This window comes from Pholcus phalangioides, unplaced genomic scaffold, assembly GCF_987345545.1.
Source record: "Pholcus phalangioides strain wild (caught in Gottingen) unplaced genomic scaffold, Ppha-v1.0 ptg000024l_1, whole genome shotgun sequence".
Lineage (NCBI taxonomy): Eukaryota > Metazoa > Arthropoda > Arachnida > Araneae > Pholcidae > Pholcus > Pholcus phalangioides.
In genome coordinates this window covers 9,699,666-9,720,154 of record NW_028301616.1, presented here as the reverse complement: position 1 = coordinate 9,720,154, position 20,489 = coordinate 9,699,666, and the positions used below count along the sequence as shown (strand labels likewise).

Sequence of the window (20,489 nt, the reverse complement as noted above, 5' to 3'; positions counted from 1 at the left end):
TCGATACCCTGATCGAGTTTGTCGATAAAAAGTGAAAAAAGTATGGGGCCAAGGACACTTCCCTGAGGAACTCCACTTGTGACGTCTGTCCAACCAGAGAATTCCCCGTTCACCATAACTCGTTGCGACCTATCTCTTAACCACGATTCTATCCAATTCAGCAAGTTGCCCCCTATTCCAATCTCGTGTAAACGCTTCAAGAGTTTGCCATGTTGGACCCGATCGAATGCCTTCTGGAAATCAAGGTAAACAACGTCGACATTTTTGCTCTTACCCAAAGCCTTAGTCACGTAATCATAGAAGCAAAGGAGGTTAGTTACACATGACTTCCCCTTCCTGAACCCATGCTGATTATCCGACAATACATTATTCTCGTCTATCCACTTCACAAACTGCCTTTTGATGATAATTTCCAAAATTTTCGAGAGGGAGCTCGTCAAACTCACTGGACGATAATTAGACACCACCTCTCTACTACCCTTCTTAAATATCGGAACAACGTTAGCCAGTTTCCAATCTCTCGGGACGATACCCTCAGCAACACTACTCCTGAATATCTGTGCGACTGGCCCCAACAATTCATTAGCACTTTCCCTGAGAATCATTTTTTAAATTCGCTTTATACTTGTCAATAAATCAATTAATAATACAGTTTGTCCTATAAATTTATAAATAATGTAAAAATTTATAAAAGTTAAAAAATTGGTATATTCAAATATTTGTGAAAAAACTACTCTTACAAAAGAAAAATATTTTTGATCAGAAAAATAATTGTGAAGATTTTTGTCTGTAGATGGTGCTGCACGGAAGTCCAGCAGGAATGACTGGACATGAACCTTCTTTTTTTTAATTTCTTTTGCGTCGAAAACGTTCGTGTTCGTATAGCTTCAGCCGCTGAGGTAAAAGAACTTTACCAATACTGCTTTATCCACCAAGGTGAACATCAGAATGAAATCCTTATGCAAGCGCCAATAACAGGAAAATTCAGAAATCAGCTGTTAATCGTACACCCTGCATTTTATAGGATTCTGATTTGCATATTGGCGGTGACTTTTGATTTTGTTTCGCGTAGCGCTTTCTACGAAAATAAAATTCAAACTAAACTTAATTTCTGTATAAAAAACAAAATTCCATATTTGTGAGAATAACGTTTCCCAAAAAATTTCATTCAAATATATCAATTCCTTCAATTTTTATCAATTTCTAAACTATTTACGAATTTATAGGACACCTTGAACTATCCCAGACTCCCATAATTTATATCTCATAGGATAAAATTCACGCATTGGCATGTTAAAATTCAAACGAAATCCACTTTACGACCAAAACAGATCGCGGATTACCGATAATTAAAGTTCAGGCACAGTTTTTACTAAGAATTATACGTGAGAAGTCATCCACACAATTATTTCGGGGACTAGTGTAATTTAGACCGATTTAATTCATTCATCGAGAATAAACAACTCCTTATCTTATGCATTTAATAAAATCTGAAGAATGTTTTATTCTTTATTTTGTAAGCCTTTTTGTCTTTCAAGCTTTACCTTTACTGGAATCACGGGTTTCCTGATGAGGAAAGTGCATAAAAATCAATTTTTCAATCAAAACTCTGTCGGTTTCGACACCTGCTGCAGTAGACATAGCTACTACAGCTAGTTTTGGTTTACGGGTGCGAAAAACTGATCACCAACAATTCCACCGTCACGCTATTTATCGAAAAGAAAATTTATCACTGGGAAAATTCACCCACAATTAAGTCATTGACAAAGGGACATAGTGAGTGAGTGAATGGTCAGGTGAGTGAGCAAGTGAGTGATTGATCAACTGAGTCAGGAAGTTAATGAGAAGCAAAAGATGAGCAATTAAGTGAGCGAACCCCTCATGCGGTTACTCACTCACTCTGTCACCCACCCACTCACTTAATCATTGCCTAACTCACACAGTCGCTCACCCATTCAACGGTTCACTCACACGGTCACGCAGTCACTCCCTTACCCACTAAATTTTTCACCCACTCCCATGGACGGAGATAGACTTGGAAGTTTGTGGGAGCAAAGTCATTATTGCTGGGGGGCACGATGATGATGATGTCAATTCATATACATACACATACATTAGATCTGCCCACTCCACTTTGATGTGGAGGGGGGTTGGCGTATCTCCGCCCATGCCCACTCCTGTCAATCATGCGGTTGCTCACTCACTCGTTTTTTACTCATACTGTTACTCATTCACTCAACAGCTTTTTCGCTAGATTATTTACCTATTCATTCGGTCACTCAATCACTGACATAATCACTCACTTGCTCAATCACTGGGTCGCTGACTCACTGGTGACGAACTGTTGTCGGTGAATTTTTCCTACAGTAAATTTTACGTCGGTTTTTGTCGAGGAATTTTTCTATCGGAAAATTGAGTTACAAAGAATTTTTATAGGGATGAATTTTTTGGCAGTCAGTTGTTGTGGGGGAATGTTCCAACGGTGAAATGTTGTCGGTGAATTTTCCTTACTTTGATTTGATTTTGCCACGCACGATGATGTTCTTAATTGTTCACGTTGCTGTAGTTATTTTGTAGAATGCAATATTACCCTCACGTGTTGATTTGGGTGTATGGACCATCAACAAGTTCCCTGGAATTGTCGCGTTATATTTTTGTTCAATGGGTTTCATCTCGATGGATTTTGTTTGTGCCGGTCTTTACTGTTATGGTAAAAGCCCGAAGAAAGAGAGTCTGGTAAAACCTAGGATTCACTGGTAAGACGTAGGTTTTACCAAGGTGAACTAGTGAAAGCCCGAAATACACGTTTTCATTTCGGACTTTTACCGAGTCAAAGCCCGTTTTTAATGAATCGATTTGCCATAATCAACTTGTTGGTTCCTGTGCTAGTAATTAATAAATAATTATAATTATTTTTTACTATTAGAATTACTTAATGATAAACAAATTAGTTAATTAACCACTATGAATTTATTAGTTTATGACGCTAATCAAGCATCAGGACATTGCAAGTTCATGGTGGTTGATTGATTATTTAGTTAATTATTAATCAATTAAAAAAATTTTTAATTAAGCAATTAACCATCAATTATAATTCCTAAAAATATTAACTAAAAGTGTCAGGAAATTCATGATGTTCAATTGATTATAAACGGGCTTTTAGTGTTCAGAGTAAATGTATTCAATTAATTTATTCTGAACAGCCTGAACATTAAATCAATTAATTAATGCATGCATGAAATTACTACTTAGTTAGTTAGCATCGGGAAAATATAAGTTCATGATGGTTAATTGATTCATCAAAAGTCTAAAATGGAAACGTTTGCAAGCGCATTTCGCTCTTTTACAAACTCGCCTTGGTAAAACTTAGGTCTTTCCTGTAAAACCCATGTTTTACCAGTCTTTGGGCTTTTACCGTAGCACCAAAATGGCTCACAACCCTTGGGGTTGCCAGCTTATAGCCTTCATGGGGGGACAGAGCGGGGAGCCTTGTTTTTTTGTGTAAATCGTTGGTTTTGTGCGTAAAACACACGCTTTGGCACCCTGTATATTGCGAAATATCTATCTAAGAAAATCACGAATGAATGGATATGGACAAAAGAGTTAGCGTCTAGAAATCATAATAAACCCTTCAGATGATTGCAACGCGCATTCTTTTCTAAAAATCGACAGAACGAATTCATTCACTTTCAACAATGATACGATTATGTAGATACAGAAATGCATTAGCTTCAATGTCCGATTTTTATAACAACTTGACAGGACTTTTGTTATCGCTGGAGCGTGCAGTTTCATGGACATCATTTCCTGATACACAAAAACGATAATTTATCTATTACATGAAAGGGGGAAAAAACTACATTATAGCACCGAAGAAAAAAAATAGTCATATTTTTACAAATAAATCACGAGGAAATATGATTCTCTAACATTAATAAGGAAGTTTTACAAGATGGCAGCCATATTTATCTCTGACTGGGAAATATTCGGAATTTTTTGTCTTCCATTGCTATTATGTGGGGTTTTTTTTTCATGAGGAAGAATATTATTAGTTGTTACTATTTTATATCATGTGACGTTCAACATTGAATTGGTTAATGATTGGCTGATCTATTAGCTTAGTAACATGGATATAATTAGGATATCAATAAGGCTGAACCAATCTGATGCCCGACGTGCCAGGGGCATGTAAAATTGTCCACTGGGCATGTATTTTTTTCGCCCACGTGCCCGACGAGTACATATAAAATTTTAACACTTTCCTTTTTTTTTAATTTTCACACTTATGCGTGAAATTTCATAGAAATGCTTTCTTAAGGACGGTATTCACCGACATGGTTTAAGCTATAGTCACAATTTTTTGATAAGAGATCGACACGGATTGGTTAAATTCAAGGTTTTAACCAATCTATGTTGATCTCTTATCCAAAAATTGTAACTACAGGTTTAACCCATGTCGGTGAATACGGCCCCTTAGCAGCCATGATGCAAGTGTCAACGTATTTTGATCTATTTCCACTCTTTTCGAATATTTAGCAGCCCAATGCGGTCACGAGTCCTGATATACGGACGGAAAACATCACTTCTAGCGAAATAGCACTGTATGCTATGATATACAAGCTCGATTTTACGAACCTCAAATTTACGAGCCCACTCTTTTTTACGAATCGGTTCTCTGTCCCGAACCGCAATCCATAGAGATAATGTTAAAATGCGCTCTTTTTTTACGAACTCTCATTTCTATCAACTCCCTATTTTACGAACTTCGTTTTTCTTCGATTATATTATTCTCTCAGCTCCCTCCGAGTTCGTGGTAATCAAAAGTATACTTTAATTTGGACGTTTTGCGTGTCTTAAGAGGGAAAATAGAGGAAGAAAGGGAAGGTATAGAGCAGTGTTTCTCAACCGCCGGGCCGCGGCCCAGTACCAGGCCCTAACGCTAGTCACACCGGGCTGTAAGTGATTCGCAGTTTAATTTTTCCCATTAATTTCTCGTTAGTTGTGTGTGTATGACCTGGCCTGTCACTTACGCAAAAGAGATTTACCGGGCCGAGGGCTTCCAGAAGTTGAGAACCACTGCCCTATAGTAGCGTTTCTCAACCGCCAAACCCTGACATCAGTCAAACCGGGCCGCGAAAGGTTCACCGTTTCATTTTTACCCATTTATTTCACATTAATCGTGTGTATGACCGGGCGTTCCACTCCCATTAAGGAAATTAACCGGGCTGCGAGCTCCCAAAGGTTGAGAACCACTGGTATAGAGAGTTCACAAATTTGCTATCGCCCAACATACTTGGAAACACGTGCCAGGAAGGAGGGTTCGATTGTTGACGGGAGTGACCATGAATTGAAGTTCGTTTACAAAGTAATTCATTCTTTGTGAATTATGATTGGCTAAACTGGTGGTTTCGGAAATGGCATTAAATTAAATTGTTGATAGGCCATTTCTAAATCGAGACTGGATCGAACTCTATTTCAGCTGAATGCTGTTTGTCTACTTACCTCTTCGAAGGGTCAACAAAGCGGAAAAGATTGTGCTTGAGAGTGGGTGAAAAACAAAATATTTTGAAAGAAATTAATGTGCAAACACTTACGAAGACAGAAATTGCCATAAAGTATGGGATTCATAAAATTACGTTGAGTCCTCTAATCAAGGACCAGCAAAAGATCGCGTCTACGGCAAGTGGTTCCCCAGCGGCGTTCCGCCACCCTGAACATATTTCAGACAAGCGAGATTGACGTGAAATGTTATCTTATATTCATCAAAATGTTGCGATGAAGCAAACAAAAATAAGTGATTTTTATGGAAATCATCAGGGAAGTTAATGGCTAACTCATTTTTTATTTCCCGTATTTTAGTTTGCGTGACAACATATAAATATATTTTTCTAAAAATATATATGATGTATGGCCCTATTGTACAGCATATGAAAAGTCCGAAAGGGGTAAACATTCTGTGTGCGTGCGTGCGTGCTACCGATTCTAATTTTTTTTTTAATATGCATGCGCATCTCTCTCTCTCTCTCTCTCTCTCTTTTCTACACAAAAGTATTGCAAAAATATCAATCACAAGAATGAGATTTCTGATGCCACCTATCAGATAAAAACTAAACTATCTGTTGTAGTTTTTTAAATAAAGTTAGAGCTGTTGGTTTCAAACCGGTATGCAGCATGAAAACGTACAAAATGAGTTACGATATTATACGTAATATCTTTTTTAAGCTATATATATCGGTGTAAATATTATGCGTAAAAATACCGGTTTTATATATATGTTTTTATGTTAGCTAATAAATTACTTTTTGTAAACATTAAAAAACGTAGTAACCGGTATTTTGGCACATAAAATTCACACCGATATGCAGAATGAAAATAAAAAAATTTATATATTTTCAAACCACGTCTTTTTCATTTTTTTTATCGAACAAATAATACAACAATCCTTCCAACAACCATTTTAATTTGCGAATTATAACAAATGGTTTTGATTTTATTCAATATGCGACAGCAGGGGATAGCTTGAAAGCCTAGCTTGAAGTGATTTCTCGTATTTATAATTGCGGAAAGTATAAAAATATGAAATATGATATAAGTCAGAAGGTTAGGAAATTTCTCTTCATTTTTTTCCGCAAATTATTTTCCCCATTTATATGCCCAGCATCAATGACTGAGCTGACTGATCTAATGTATGTGCACAAATATGCATTAACATGATCATTATCTTGCCCTCCCTCCTCAGCCATTTGAAGTCTATTTCCGCTTATGCCTTATCCTGTTTTTTTTTCAACAATTAGACCGTCACTTAGTGCGGCAATTTATGAAATATCTTGAACTGGAATAAAATTGAAATTGAAAGAAAAAAAACTACTTTCTTGTTCGCAGCGGTTCCTAAACTTTTTTGACTCGCGGAGCCCTTTCAGGTCTATAATTTCTATGGCGGAGCCTCGTAGGCCTATTTTTTATTTATTCATCGAAATTACGGATTTATTTTTATTATTTAAAAATATTTATTATTATTATTTTTTTCAATTTCACTGTTTTTTGTTGGTTTTTTTTTTTCCTCGAGCGGCCGCGGGGCCACTAGGGAGTGCACACGGAGCACCGGTTGAGAACCGCTGTCATAGATGAAGGAAAATGAATTCGTTCTTTTTCCTAGGCTCCTTGGATGCAAAGTCTTTGGGTGCAAAAGTAGCACCTTTAATATATTCACCTCTACCGTATCGGGAAGTGCTCACAGATAATAAATAACCCTAGAGCAGCTCAGCGGCAAAATATAGAACTAAATTAGAGCGAATTGCAAAATAGAATGGCTGATTCAATTCAGGAAAGACAAGTAAAGTTTTGATCAAAATGAGGGTCATTTCTGGGAAAATTCAAGCTTTATTAATGTCCAAATTAAAAAGTTTTTAAAAAAATATATAACAAATCAATTATTTCCGTTCCGTATCGATCACTTCCTTCCGTAAAAAGACTCGCAATTAATTTCCAATTGGCATTTTATTCTTCTTATCAGAAATTCGCGATAAAAGTCTGTATAATAAATACATTCACATATAACAATAAAATATAAAATTTAGTCTAAATGACATATGTCTTTTGTTGTTGTTTTTTTAAAGGACGAGGAAAGAGAATACATTATTTTTTCTCTAAAACCCATAATGTATAAAGATACTTTCCCGTACGATGCTGCCGAATGTTAAGTAGACTGTGTCGAGTGGTCAAGCATCGGTTTAACATTACTCTGATGACCAAAGGAAAAAAAACAAGTTGATCGAAATAGATCGAACGCTATCGAAAATTTAAAAAGAAAAAACCAATAAATAAATAATTAAAAAAATACTTGATACTTTCGTATATAACTCTGTGTTCAGATCGCGAGACCCTGTTTATATATCCCATAATACTTCCGGATTACCCGTCAAGCACAAAAGTGTGTATTAGTATTGATTAGAGTTTGGTTATGGATAGAAAGGTCGGTATACCAATAATTTCTAACTCGTATTTAATATCTGATAAATCATTATTGAATTCACATAGGTTAATTTATTTGAATGAGAAATTCTATTACCAGCAATTGCTATTAGAAATACCTTATGAATGAGAGTTTTAAATTGGATATATTTTTGTTGAAAATTTAGTATTTTAATTTGAATTTTGTTACACTGATTCGTATTTAATTTTCTACGCGTACTTGCGGATTAGTGAAAAAACTTCTGAATTTCTTAGTATTGGTTATATGATGCTGGGAATTATGTGTAGCTATATTCGGAGTGTCGAAATGGAAAAATAAATATTTTACAAAATAAAGTTATAAAAAAATGGAATAAAATATTATAATAAATAAATTTGTAACAAATAGAATTAAAGACTTCAAATATAGTTATTGAATTTATTGTTTATTATTGAAAATATTTACAAATAAATTTCAATATTAAATTGTAAATATTAGAATTGAATACTTTGAAGAATAAATTTTTAAAAAAGTATAATTAAATATTTGAAAAAAGAAATTTGTAAAAAATATAATTAAATATTTCGAAAAAAGTTTGTGAAAAATATATAATTAACATTTTTAAGAATAAATTTGTAAAGAATAGAATAAATTTCTGAAAAAAAAAATTTATATTTTTTATAAAATTAATTTTTTAAAAATGTAGCTGAACGTTTTAACAAAATATATTTGTAAGAAATGAAGTTTTAAATGATTCATAAAATAAATTTGTAAAAATTGGAAATGAATATTTCGAAGTCACATTATCACTGCCATTATTTTTCGGACAATTTTATCAAGATTTAAAATAATAATTTCGAAAATTTTTTTGCTGTTTCCTGAGTTGTCACAGTTCACTGTCTGGAAAATAATCACTTCTATAGAATATTCTACACATGCTGTATAAAATGGTTAAAACTACAGAAATTATGTTCCAAAACAATGGTTGCAAACGGGGCTAGATACAACCTCAGTATACAGACTGCTGCCTATAATGTAATTGGACCTTCAATTTCTAAAATTATTATACTTTTGAATTTTAACCTTTTGCAGTCCGATGTTGGGGTGGACTCCACATAGGACCGCATCAGAAAACCACAATACTTTACTTCATTGTTACAACGGCCCCACTTACGATAACAGGAAGGCCCCCGTGAATTTGGCGTCTCAGCAGAACTCTTAAATGAAGCAGAACTATACAAAAACTGCAATGGGACAAACATCCAGGAGTCTTCCTCATTGAAAATATAAAAATGCGATATAAATAATACAAAATACGAATTCTGCCAACGAAGTGCCTCTGGACAGTGAAAGATTAAATACAATTTAAAGAGTAAAGACCCTGTGTGCAATGAAAGGTCATCTGTTAGAGTTATTCTTTTCCCAGCTCGTGTTTTGGCACCCAGAATACGGTCCCAATATGGCTCATGCCTAATTTACATCTTATTCGATATTTTCCAACGTTTAATGCTCCAAATACCACCAGAAAATGCGAAGAAAGCTTGCTTGTCCCTCGGGAAAGTTAAAATCCACGCGTACCCCTTGAAAAAGCATAGGAAGCATGCGTACGTCTAGAAATTCATAGGATGCTTGCGTATGCCTGAAAATTTATAAGATGCTTGCATAAAGTGAGGTGAATTTTTTTCATACAACTGACCATCCCCGTCCTCCTAGGTGTGAGCGCATTACAAGTTGGGAACCTCTGATCTACGTAGTTAATAGGCTTTTTTGCCACGGACAAGTTCGCAACCTCTGCTTAAAATAATTTATTACACTGCCGTAATTTATTACACATGAAAAAAAATTTCATGTTCTCAAAGATATTTAACGGTTTTAGGGTATATTGGGAGCTACTGATTTTGAAACCGGTGTTGGTTTTGCCGAATTAGCTCTAATTTTTTAGATAATGCATACTCCCAACATTGTTATAGTCTGCAGCCAATAATTTTTGCTTCAATTATTTGTTTACTTTCCTATTCCCTTCAATACACTATTACATTTTTATCACCATCAGTGATCGTTATTTAGTGATATTAGGTTTATTATTGATTGATTTACGGATTTCGCACAGTTTCAATGTGATTTACATGCTTCTTATATATTACTTTGAAATTCAATTTTCCCTTTATCTCAAAAACTAGAGTTAATCTGCGAAGAAGGCTTGACAAAACCAATACAAGTTCGGAATCAGCGCCCCAAAATCATACTAAAATATCTTTGATAAAACAAAATCAGTGTTTAGCAGTGTTATTTTTAGGGTAGTCGGAATTAAAATTATGATAAGAAAATCAAATATTTTAAACATTTTAATAATAACAGAGACTTAAATATTACACGGGTATTCATGTATGGTATCAGAAATTAAAGTTCATATAATTAGATTTTTTTCAGTAAGCTTTAATTAATATTGATTGATTAGTTGAGAGCTGTCATAAGAACTGCCTTGGATCCCAGTTTCGGTAGCCTCGCCTATGAGGGTGGCGATGCGTACATGATATTGATTTCATACCATTCGATGAAATTTTGGAACTCGGTATTTTGGTTCCTTTGCCCATCGGATATGCAAATGAATGTTGACATTTCCTCCGATACCCCCTTCTACTTATATGTCTCAACTTTTTATGATATTGCACGAAAATCACGATCGATATACCAAGTTTAATGCATCTGGAAGAATCCAAAGCGTATGATTGAATTATGGTAATTATAATTAATACGTATACAAATCAGTAAAGATCCATTTGCTATCTGGTAAATTGATATTTGAAGCATAATCAAATTAGCAGACTTTGTGATATTGGATCGCGTGTGATAATTTCTTGCAAATTTTTAACGTCAGTTATCACTTCGCAGTAGCGTATATATATATATATATATTATATATATAATGTATTTTTAATTTATTATTTATATAGCACTACTTTGATTGAATTTTGGGACTTAATAACGAGATGTTATATATTCTGCTTTTTCCACTGTTAAATGTATTTTAGTTTTTGTTCGTGTTTGTATGTAGCACGCGAATACTTGGCAATTTTGTATTTCCGAATCACCACATGCACAAAAAAATGTTTTCTCGCACTTTTTTTGTAAATTTTTCTTTTTCTTACCATTAATTTTAGACTGGGATTACATTATAAAAGTTTCATAGAATTTCATTTATAAAACTCGAAAAATACAACCAATAAGTTGATCGATTGCATTTGCTAGAATGTTACCAATGCTCTTATTGGTTGCATTTTTCAACTTTTCTAAAAGTACTTTTATCAAACTTTTATAGTGTAATGCCGGCCTTAGACGCTATGTATTTTTTAATCTTTTATCCCGATTTTTTTTTTCAAGCTCGCATCGTCCTTTGGGATTGAATAACAATACTAAGTACATTGCAGAGGACCCAGGTTTGATCCAACAACACAGTGGTTGTCATGTTTTTGTCTATGGGTCCTTGCTCCCATTGGGTGTTGCTGTATTTTTGATATAGTTTTTAGATCTATATTCGACATCCATATTTCTTATCGGCATCTTTTTCCAGCCACCTCGTTGGGCATTTTGTCTGTTGCTGCCTTTGTATTTGTATTTTCAATCTTAGACTGAGTCATTCGCTATTTTTGAGCGCAATCGTGACGTCAGTGTTATCGATATAGCCAATCGCTGTCCCATACCCTGATTTTTTTAACAGAATACGGAATGAACCGAGCACGTCATCGCCCCCATGTCTCCATCCCATTCCCAACCCAACAATAACCCAGCATCGCCGCCCGGCACTACCAGGACGTTCGCGTCCCCAACCCCAACTAAACATCTTTAGCCAAGTCTCACAACAGCCGCTACGGGACCATCCGAAAACCCCACACCACGCCCCGTGACCGAACTCAACCCGCCCCTTCCGCAGCATCATTATAAATCAAAACAATAAATAATTACATAAAAAACATATTTACAGACATTTGGACGCTTCACGACACAGACCTTTACTGCGCATCCGTTTGCAGTAATGTCAATTCTCAACAGTTCCCCAGTCATTCATTGCACTCCAGTCTACACGATTCTCCTCACATATCAATAGTTTCATCTTGACATGACATCAGGGGTGTAGGTTGGAAGGCTTCTACTCGTGGTGCACCCCGGTTAATACTAAACGTACCTTGTCTTCATTCTATCGTCTTGAATTATTTTGCTACCAGCGTATGTTTTTGTCCTATTTTATGAATTTATCTATAAGTATTTATTTAGTATTGCTCATATTGTTTAGAATTATTAGTCAAATATGCAAGGGATGACCTTATAGTTGCATAAAGCCTTAGAGAGAAGAAAAAGAAGACATGATGTCCTTAGAAACTGCACACTGAGAATCACTGCTCACGTATTTTTATCACTAAAGCAGCAGTTCTTCACCTTTTGTTTTCTACGAACCTCTTGTGCCAAAAAGGCGAAGGCACGACCCTTCACAGAAGTATGATCACCACATAATAATGTAGAGAAACAAAAAGTTAATTGTTTTATCATACAATCCCATACAGCTCTCGGACCCACGAAACCTCTCCTAGGACACTCAAGGAGTCCATGGACCACCTGGGCAAGACCCCACTGCCATAATGAATCTTACGGCACCTCTACTGTAGCATTATATTAGTTATTTTATTTCTTGGCATGATTTTTATATCTCCAATAATTTTTTAAATCATTCTTTCCTAAATTATTTTATAGGAGAAATTCTTTTGAGAAATTGTATGTAAACTATTTTTCCTGAGAATTTATTCAATTTCTTCTTTGTTCAATTTTTCTTTTTCAGCAAATGAAGTGAAATTGAACGTTCGATATTGAAGGATGAAACAGAAAATTCTAGTCTTTTTACTACTCACAGGTAAACAGATCGATTTTGACTGTTATCAATTCACATGCGGTAGTTTTTCCCTCGCTACGGATCTAATATCAGGATTCTAAGTGAATAATTTATTGTTGCTACTACATCCGGGTATTGAGTGTAGTTTTTTTTTGTATGTGCATATACGCATATCCGAGGATGATGCCACTCTCCGCTATCGGTTTTTCAACAGCTGGCTGATGCGAAGGTATATTCTGGAAGGGAAGAAAAGTCAGCTGTGCCCCTGCATGGAATCGAACCCACGTCCTTCCATTTTCCGGCTGAACGCACTAGACTACAGAGGCAACGAATATCTCAATCTTTCCTTGGAGCTCGTGTGCGCTGAACGGGACAGTCAGACCTAACTCAGGCCAAAGCTCACAATTGCCGACACCGGAGAGAGACGTCATCCTCGGATAAGTCGCCATCTGGTGGCATTGTCGGTAGTTGTGAGCTTTGGCCTGAGTTAGGTCCGACCGTCCATGTACGGTCCCGTTCAGCGCACACGAGCTCCAAGGAAAGCTTGAGATATTCGTTGCCTCTGAAGTCTAGTGGTCTAGGGCGTTCACCCGGAAAATGAAAGGACGTGGGTTCGATTCCCCGCAGGGGCAGCTGACTTTTCTCCCTTTCCAAAATATGTCTTCGCATCAGTCAGCTGTTAAAAAAAACCTTTGTATATGTAGGGTGTCCTGTAAGTCCTAATTCAGACATTATCTCATCAACCGTTCGTCATAGAAGTATGGTTCTAATTTAGAAAATGCTTAAAATGTGTTCAAAAATCACACGGTACCAGTATCAAGAATGAAAAAATACAGAGTCTCATAAAATAAAAAAATTTATACCGTCTTCCCTGTCCTCTAATTTCCAATTAAAAAGTTTTTCCATGTCTTTCCTGAGGCCAACATAAAAAAATAGCGATATTTGAATTCAAAAATTGAAGAAAAGTTGGGAAAGAACAGCTTAAAAGGGTGGGAACGCTGCCCGTCAGTATATGCTGTGCTTTCCCGATTTTTTTTCTCCGGCCTGAGAAGAGAAAAGGCAACAACTTTTTCCAATTGCAAATTAGAAAAGAGAAGGCAATATAGAGATTCAGATTTCTTATTTAATGACACACTGTATTTTCACTCTCGAAAACTAGTACAGAGTGATTCTTGAACACATAATGAAAATTTTTAAATTGGAAAAATATTTCTATACGACGAATGGTTGATGACATAAAGGCCTAATCAAAGGACTTGCAGGACACACTGTATATCTGTTACGGTAAATGTGATCAATCGCTTATTACATTTGATCGTCAGTTATTGTGCATAATCACTTATCGTCGCAGTAAGTTGGATAAATTTATCACTTTGATACCGGTGATTATGTATAATACCGAAGTGTCGTTGGTAGATTTGATAAATGCTAAAAAATATCTCTTTTACCGATAATTAGGCATGTAAATTTGATAAATACTTGAAATTACCCCTTTCACCAATTATTATGCATGATACCCTAGTTTAACTGGTGAATTTGATAAATATGGGAACAATTCCTAAATTAGTCTTTTATGTTTGATGTATATAGTTGGACCCCGATGTAATGAACTTCCATTTTATGAATTTCGTGATTTAACAATTAAAACCGTGATTTCATGATTAAAAATTCATTACATCGAAGAATTTGTTAAATATGGGAGTTCGTTATATCGGGATAAAAATTGAAATCATTTGATAAATAGAAGTTTACTATATTGTAAAGTAAGCGTAAAATGTTTTCAGATGATAATTCATTATACCGGGGCATGACCGGTAAATTTGCTTAATAAGAATTCGTTATATCGAGATCCTGTTTCAAGATTCGTGAAATAGGAGTTATTTGGGGGGTGTTCAGAAAAATTCGTTAAATCAGAGTTCATTATGTCCGGTTCAGACTCAGACTCACAAGTACGGTCATCTGAGTAACAAATCTTATCACGACAATAGGACCGATTTATCATATTTACCAATACGAAATGGCTATTATGCATAACAACCAGCAAATGCGATGAATTTATATTCCGATGTACCATGTATGCCAACAACTCTTGGTATTCTTGGGTATTGGCATATTCACTGGTAAATATGAAAAAAAAAATTTGGTATCTATCAAAATTATCAACGGTGCTTGGTTATTATGAATAATCGCTGGTAAAAGTGATAAACTTAGGGGAATTTATCACATCCACCGTAACATATACATTAAGGTGGATCGAAAAAATCGAAATATGGATAAAAGAATCGGCTTGGGGTGCAAAAATTGTCTTTTAAGTATACTAGCATCAATGTCAAATTTTTTCAATTTGAATTAATTTCTTCCGGTGCCCCAAGACACTTAAATATTAGACAAAAGTCGATTTTTATAAAAATTTTGAATTGAAAAAAAGAGTTAAATAATCGAAAATAGTATAGGCAGAGAATAAAAAATTATTTATCGTTTATTATTAAATGTATAAAATTATTTAGTATAGTAAAAGTTGAATGGAATGTGTGAAAATATTCATCCCATACCCAAGCAGTTGAAAGATGCATTCGCCTAGTGTCTGAGGCGTCTGAAAGTGCGTGCGGAGAAAGAAGAGACACGGCTTCATATTGAATAGGATAAAATCAGGAAGCCACAACAAACATTTTAATACCAAAAAGCATTACAACATTTAGAAATATGTAAATCTTCATATTAATACAATTAAAAAAGTCATTATATAAGTTAAATTTTTATAAATTTCATGATTTATTGCTTTGATTTTTAAATTTATACTTCATGTATTATATTATAAAATTATTATTATTTAGAAGTTTATAGTTTAATACCTGAATGTTCTGCAAAATTTATAAAAAAAATTTCATTAATATACAATTTTTTATAAATGTTCATGAAAATGTCAATTTTTAACTAGTTGTGGAGCACTTGGTCACCAGAAGATATGAGTGGATTTCATTAAAAAAATTATGCAACACATATATATATATCCAAGACACAACTTTCTCACCCCAAGCCATAAGTAATTTCGAAAAAATTCTTTTTTTATAAATTTTTATCAAAATGTCAATTTTTATCTATTTTTGGGGTGATTGGGGCACTGGAAGATATGAATGGATTTCAATTAAGAAAAAAAATTACGCCAACTAATATATTAAAGACACAACTTTCCCACCCCAAGCGAAAAGTAATTTCGAAATTTTTTTTTTAAATAAAATTTAAATTTTTAACTATTTTTGGGGCGCTTGGGGCACCGGAAGATATGAATGGATTTCAATAAAAAAAAATTATGTAAACTAATACACCCAAGACACAACTTCCCAACCCCAAGCCAAAAGTAATTTCGAAAAAAAAAATTCCTATACTTTTCGATCCACCCTAATATGCATCTTATAAAGAAGCCAGGAATCGAAACGCACTCAGTTTCTAAGAAATGTTGAACAGGTTTTTCTTTAAACCCGGAGCACAAATTTTCCGGAATTTCTCCAGAGACCAACCATTTCACGTAAAATAAGTTGTTTTTTGGAATTCATTGACTAGGGGAAATGGATCTATTTCCGTAAAAGACGCATGTATGTACATTACACATTATGTATTCACTAAAGAAATAGCTTTCGCGTTTCTCAGATCTATTTGAAAATAGTGTTTGCGTACATGAACATGGAATTTCGAAACCTTAATTCTTTTCCGGAATTTGGAAACAAGGAATTCATTCTCGTCTTAATCTCGCCCTAAGAGAATAAATAGGCATTTGGCAGTGACGGTGAAGAGTGTGCAAAAATTTCATCCCTTATAATGTTTCAATACTCCATGTAATTTCATTTTATTTTTTTTTTTTTGCTCTTTTCTTGTAAAATCATTCCCTAATCTGTATTTTATTAGATTTGTGCCGATATTTCTGGTTATTATTTGTACATGCATGTTTCGTAGAGCTGCTGTTTATATTGGAATGAATACTTTGCAGCGACGCGGGGGAAATTTGAAATTCCACTGAGAGAGATCGGGTCTAGTTTTGAACATCTTCAGGTTTAACTGTGAATATTTTCGCGGGGTGTGTTCAATATGGCTGTTTATGCTGTTACTGTATTTTGTTTTTAATGGAGATAATGCTGAGCAAGTTTGTATGAATTATTCATGAAGCCTGGAAATGATGCTTTACAATTCAGTGGGTCTCAGACTCTTTTGCCCCTCCCCATCTCCCTCCCCTGGTTTTCTTGCCCTGGTGATCATTTAGTAGTTGTTCCCGCATCCTCGTGATTGTTTGCCCGTGCCTGTTTTGAGCTAGATATAATTTACCAGTGCCCTCATTCAGCCGTCATTTCCCAGTGGATTTGTATAGCTATCGTTTACCAGCTGCCTTATTACTCAGCCATTGTTCACAAGTGGCGTTACTCAGTCATCGTTTACCTAGGTGGGAATGCAAGCCGGTCTCCCCGTTAAAAAAGTCCCGACACAGAGAGCAATAGGCCTACAACAGTAATATCTGCAATCATTACACTTCACTTATAGTTCGAAAAATAGGAGGCAGATGGCAACACAAGCATTACACAGAAACGAGCTTCACATTAAGTTCACGACACGGACACGCACATTCCAACATGTACCAATTCGTTAGAAGTTCCGCAAAGGAATATGGACGAGGTGCATGTATGGTTTAGTAGTAGTATTAGTAATCGTTTACCAGTGACCTTGCATAGCCATCGTTTGTCAGCGGCCTTACTTAACCATTGTTTGGAAATGCCGTAACTCGATAATTGATTTAGAGACCGGCGTTTGGGTTCCCGTGAGGGCAGAGATGAATTTTCCTCCCCCTGAAACGCCGATATCTCTTTATTTATCCAATTTTCCATATCTGTTGCATTAGTTACTCGCCGCTGCACTCGCCCATCGTTTACCAGTGGCCTTACTTACTTAACTTTGTCAGCGGTTTAACTAGAGCTTAGTTTATCAGCTGCCTTAGTCAGTCATTGTATACAAGCAGCGGTACTCGGCTATTGTTTAGAAGCAGTGTTATCCAGTAATCGTTTATCAGCTGCTTCACACTGTCATCGTTTACCATGGCGTTAATTGGACATCGTTTGTTAGCAACGTTATTTGGTTATTGTTTACAACTGGCTTTACTCACCCAGTGTGTTCATTAGCTGTTTTACATACCAGCCGTTTGCTAGTGGTTTTAATTGGCTATCGTTTATCAGCGGTCGTACTCGGCCATCGTTTGCCAGTGGCTGTACTCAACCATCGTGGACCGCTGCCTCTTACTTAGTCATCACTTACCACGGGCGTTAAACAGCCATCACTTTACCGATAGCATGCAAATGATGACCGTCATAATTTACCACTTGCTTCCTTTTCTTACTTGGAAAACATTTAACTGCGGCTCCCGCCCTCTCTCTCGCTCACTCACACACACTCTCTCTCTAATGGTCATTTGCCTGCGAGTTATTCCGCCCAACAGTCATATATTCATGAAAGTCGGGTAAAATGAGGAGTAAAGCCTGATTCCTACCCTACTAATCATTATATTGGCACTCATTAATACACTCGACTTGGCACGACGCCCTTTGGGAGCCATGGCGTACACTTTGAGAACCACTACTTTACACGAACCAACAGTGTTTAGATCCATCAACATTTAGTATGATAAGGCCGGCAATGTCTTAAAGATGCAAATCAGAGAACCACAAAAACTGACCGTTCAAAAGAGTAAGCGTACAAAAATTTATAATTTATTTTAAAATATAATTTTCGTTGCGGAAAACTGCGTAGATTTATATCCAGTGTAGATGACATGCTTCTCTGAAGTGCCCCAAAAAGAAGATCCATTTTTAATGCTCTCATTCTCCTTTGGTCACTGGAAAAACTTCCATGAGAAGCAGCCCAAGATATAGTATTTTATCGCATCCATCATACACTGACCGGAATTCGCACCATCTCACTTTCATTTTTGTTACGCTCCCATAAAATATTCCCCTCTTTATGTGGGAAATCCATCGCTGAAATGATTCTGTCAAAACACACATAGATGAAATTTATGCCTTAAGACCTACGATGAAACTTCAAAAATGTCCGATAAAATATACAGTCGAAATCCCGATTTTAACGCTGATACCGTTATAGCAAAAAAATCTAGTTTTAACGAACGCTTTTCTAATCCCCATAGATATTTTTGCATAGGAATAATTGAAAAAACTGGAATTTCTTTGTAATGAAATTTCGTTGTAACGAAGTGATTTCTCCCGTCTCTGGGAATTCTGTATAACTGGATTCGACTGTATTTAAAAATTCTGGGAAAATATATGAAATTCCTTAGAGTAGAGGTGGACAACCTCCGGCCCGCCAAGGGCGTTCCCGTCCAGCCTGTAAAAGTAAATCCCGAAGGTAGAAAAGTATCCAAACACGTTTAATACCTACGCTAACCATATTTCTTTCACCGAACTACGGGATATCGCCAAAAAATTGTGTTGAGGCAAGTAAAGTTGTCAATTACACCCTAAAAAATTGTCAAAGGAAAGTAAAGTTGCCATTTACTACTGAAATTTCTTTCACATTCAAGTAAAGTTGCCATTTACTACAGAAACTTATTTTTCAAATTCAAGTAAAGTTGTCATTTACAACAGAAGAAACTGTCAAATCCAAGTAAAATTGCCAACTTCCTCTAAAATTGCTAAAAATCCACCAATCGGGGAAAATAATGGTTACCGGAAGTCAAAATGTGGTTCCATTGTATGTTCGACAAATATGTGAGATGAATATATTTATTTGACTATATATACATATATACATAATTAATTTTTGATAGATTCATAATCATCATAATATAATTTATAAGTCATGAAAATAATCTCAATTTTCTTGATTTCAAAGATTCTACTAAGTCTTGTTAAAAATATAGGAAAAAACGTGACATTTTATGAAACAAAAAAGTTCAGATGGGAATATACTGTGAAATACGGGTCATATGGACACTCTTTATATCCATGTATCTGGCCCGAGAGCGGCAGAAATACCGCATGTTTGGCACGCGGACAAAATTGGTTTTGCACACTTGTAGTAGAGCATAGATGTTCAACCCTCTCCCCGGCTTACGTTCCAAATGTAGCCCTCGAAGTCATCTGATGTGGCCCGCGACAAATAACCAAACCACTCAAGTGGCCAACGAAAGACTATAGAGATCACACAATTAGCCCTTGGTACATTTTCAGATTACTTCAGTGGCTCGCTGCACATTTCCAGAACATTTAAGCTGCCAATGGTGCAAATTCAGATCACTAAAGCGACCACAAGTGCATTTCCATATCACTAAAGTGACCTGCGGCACACCTCTAGCTCACTCAAGTGGCATGTGGTATATTTACTTGATCACTCGAGTGGCCCGCGGGACGTATGAAGATCGCTCAAGGGGCTCAAGAACAGTTTGCTTAAGCGGCCTGCTGCATTTTTATTGATAATTTAAGCGACTCTTGGCACATTTCCAACACATATCACTCAGGTGCCCCGCGGCTCATTTTGATATCACCTGATTAGCTCGATGCACATTTCCAAATAACTCAAGTGGCGCGTGTTCCAGATCACCCGTGTGGCTCAAGGCACATTTCCCGGTAACTGAAGTGGCCAGGACACATTTCGAGAATGACT

The 20,489-nt window shown here is 35.8% G+C and overlaps 1 protein-coding gene across 1 annotated transcript in view; it reads left to right on the top strand.

Annotated features, from left to right (window-relative positions):
- The first annotated feature begins 7,906 nt into the window (after nt 1-7,906).
- LOC149068707 (uncharacterized) overlaps nt 7,907-20,489 on the top strand; it is a 29,216-nt gene continuing 16,633 nt past the window's right edge. The window contains exons 1-2 of the mRNA XM_089251107.1: nt 7,907-7,972; nt 12,783-12,854. Coding sequence (XP_089107233.1) covers nt 12,818-12,854 — 37 coding nt within the window. The 5' untranslated portion in view covers nt 7,907-7,972; nt 12,783-12,817. The remainder of the gene's footprint in view (nt 7,973-12,782; nt 12,855-20,489) is intronic.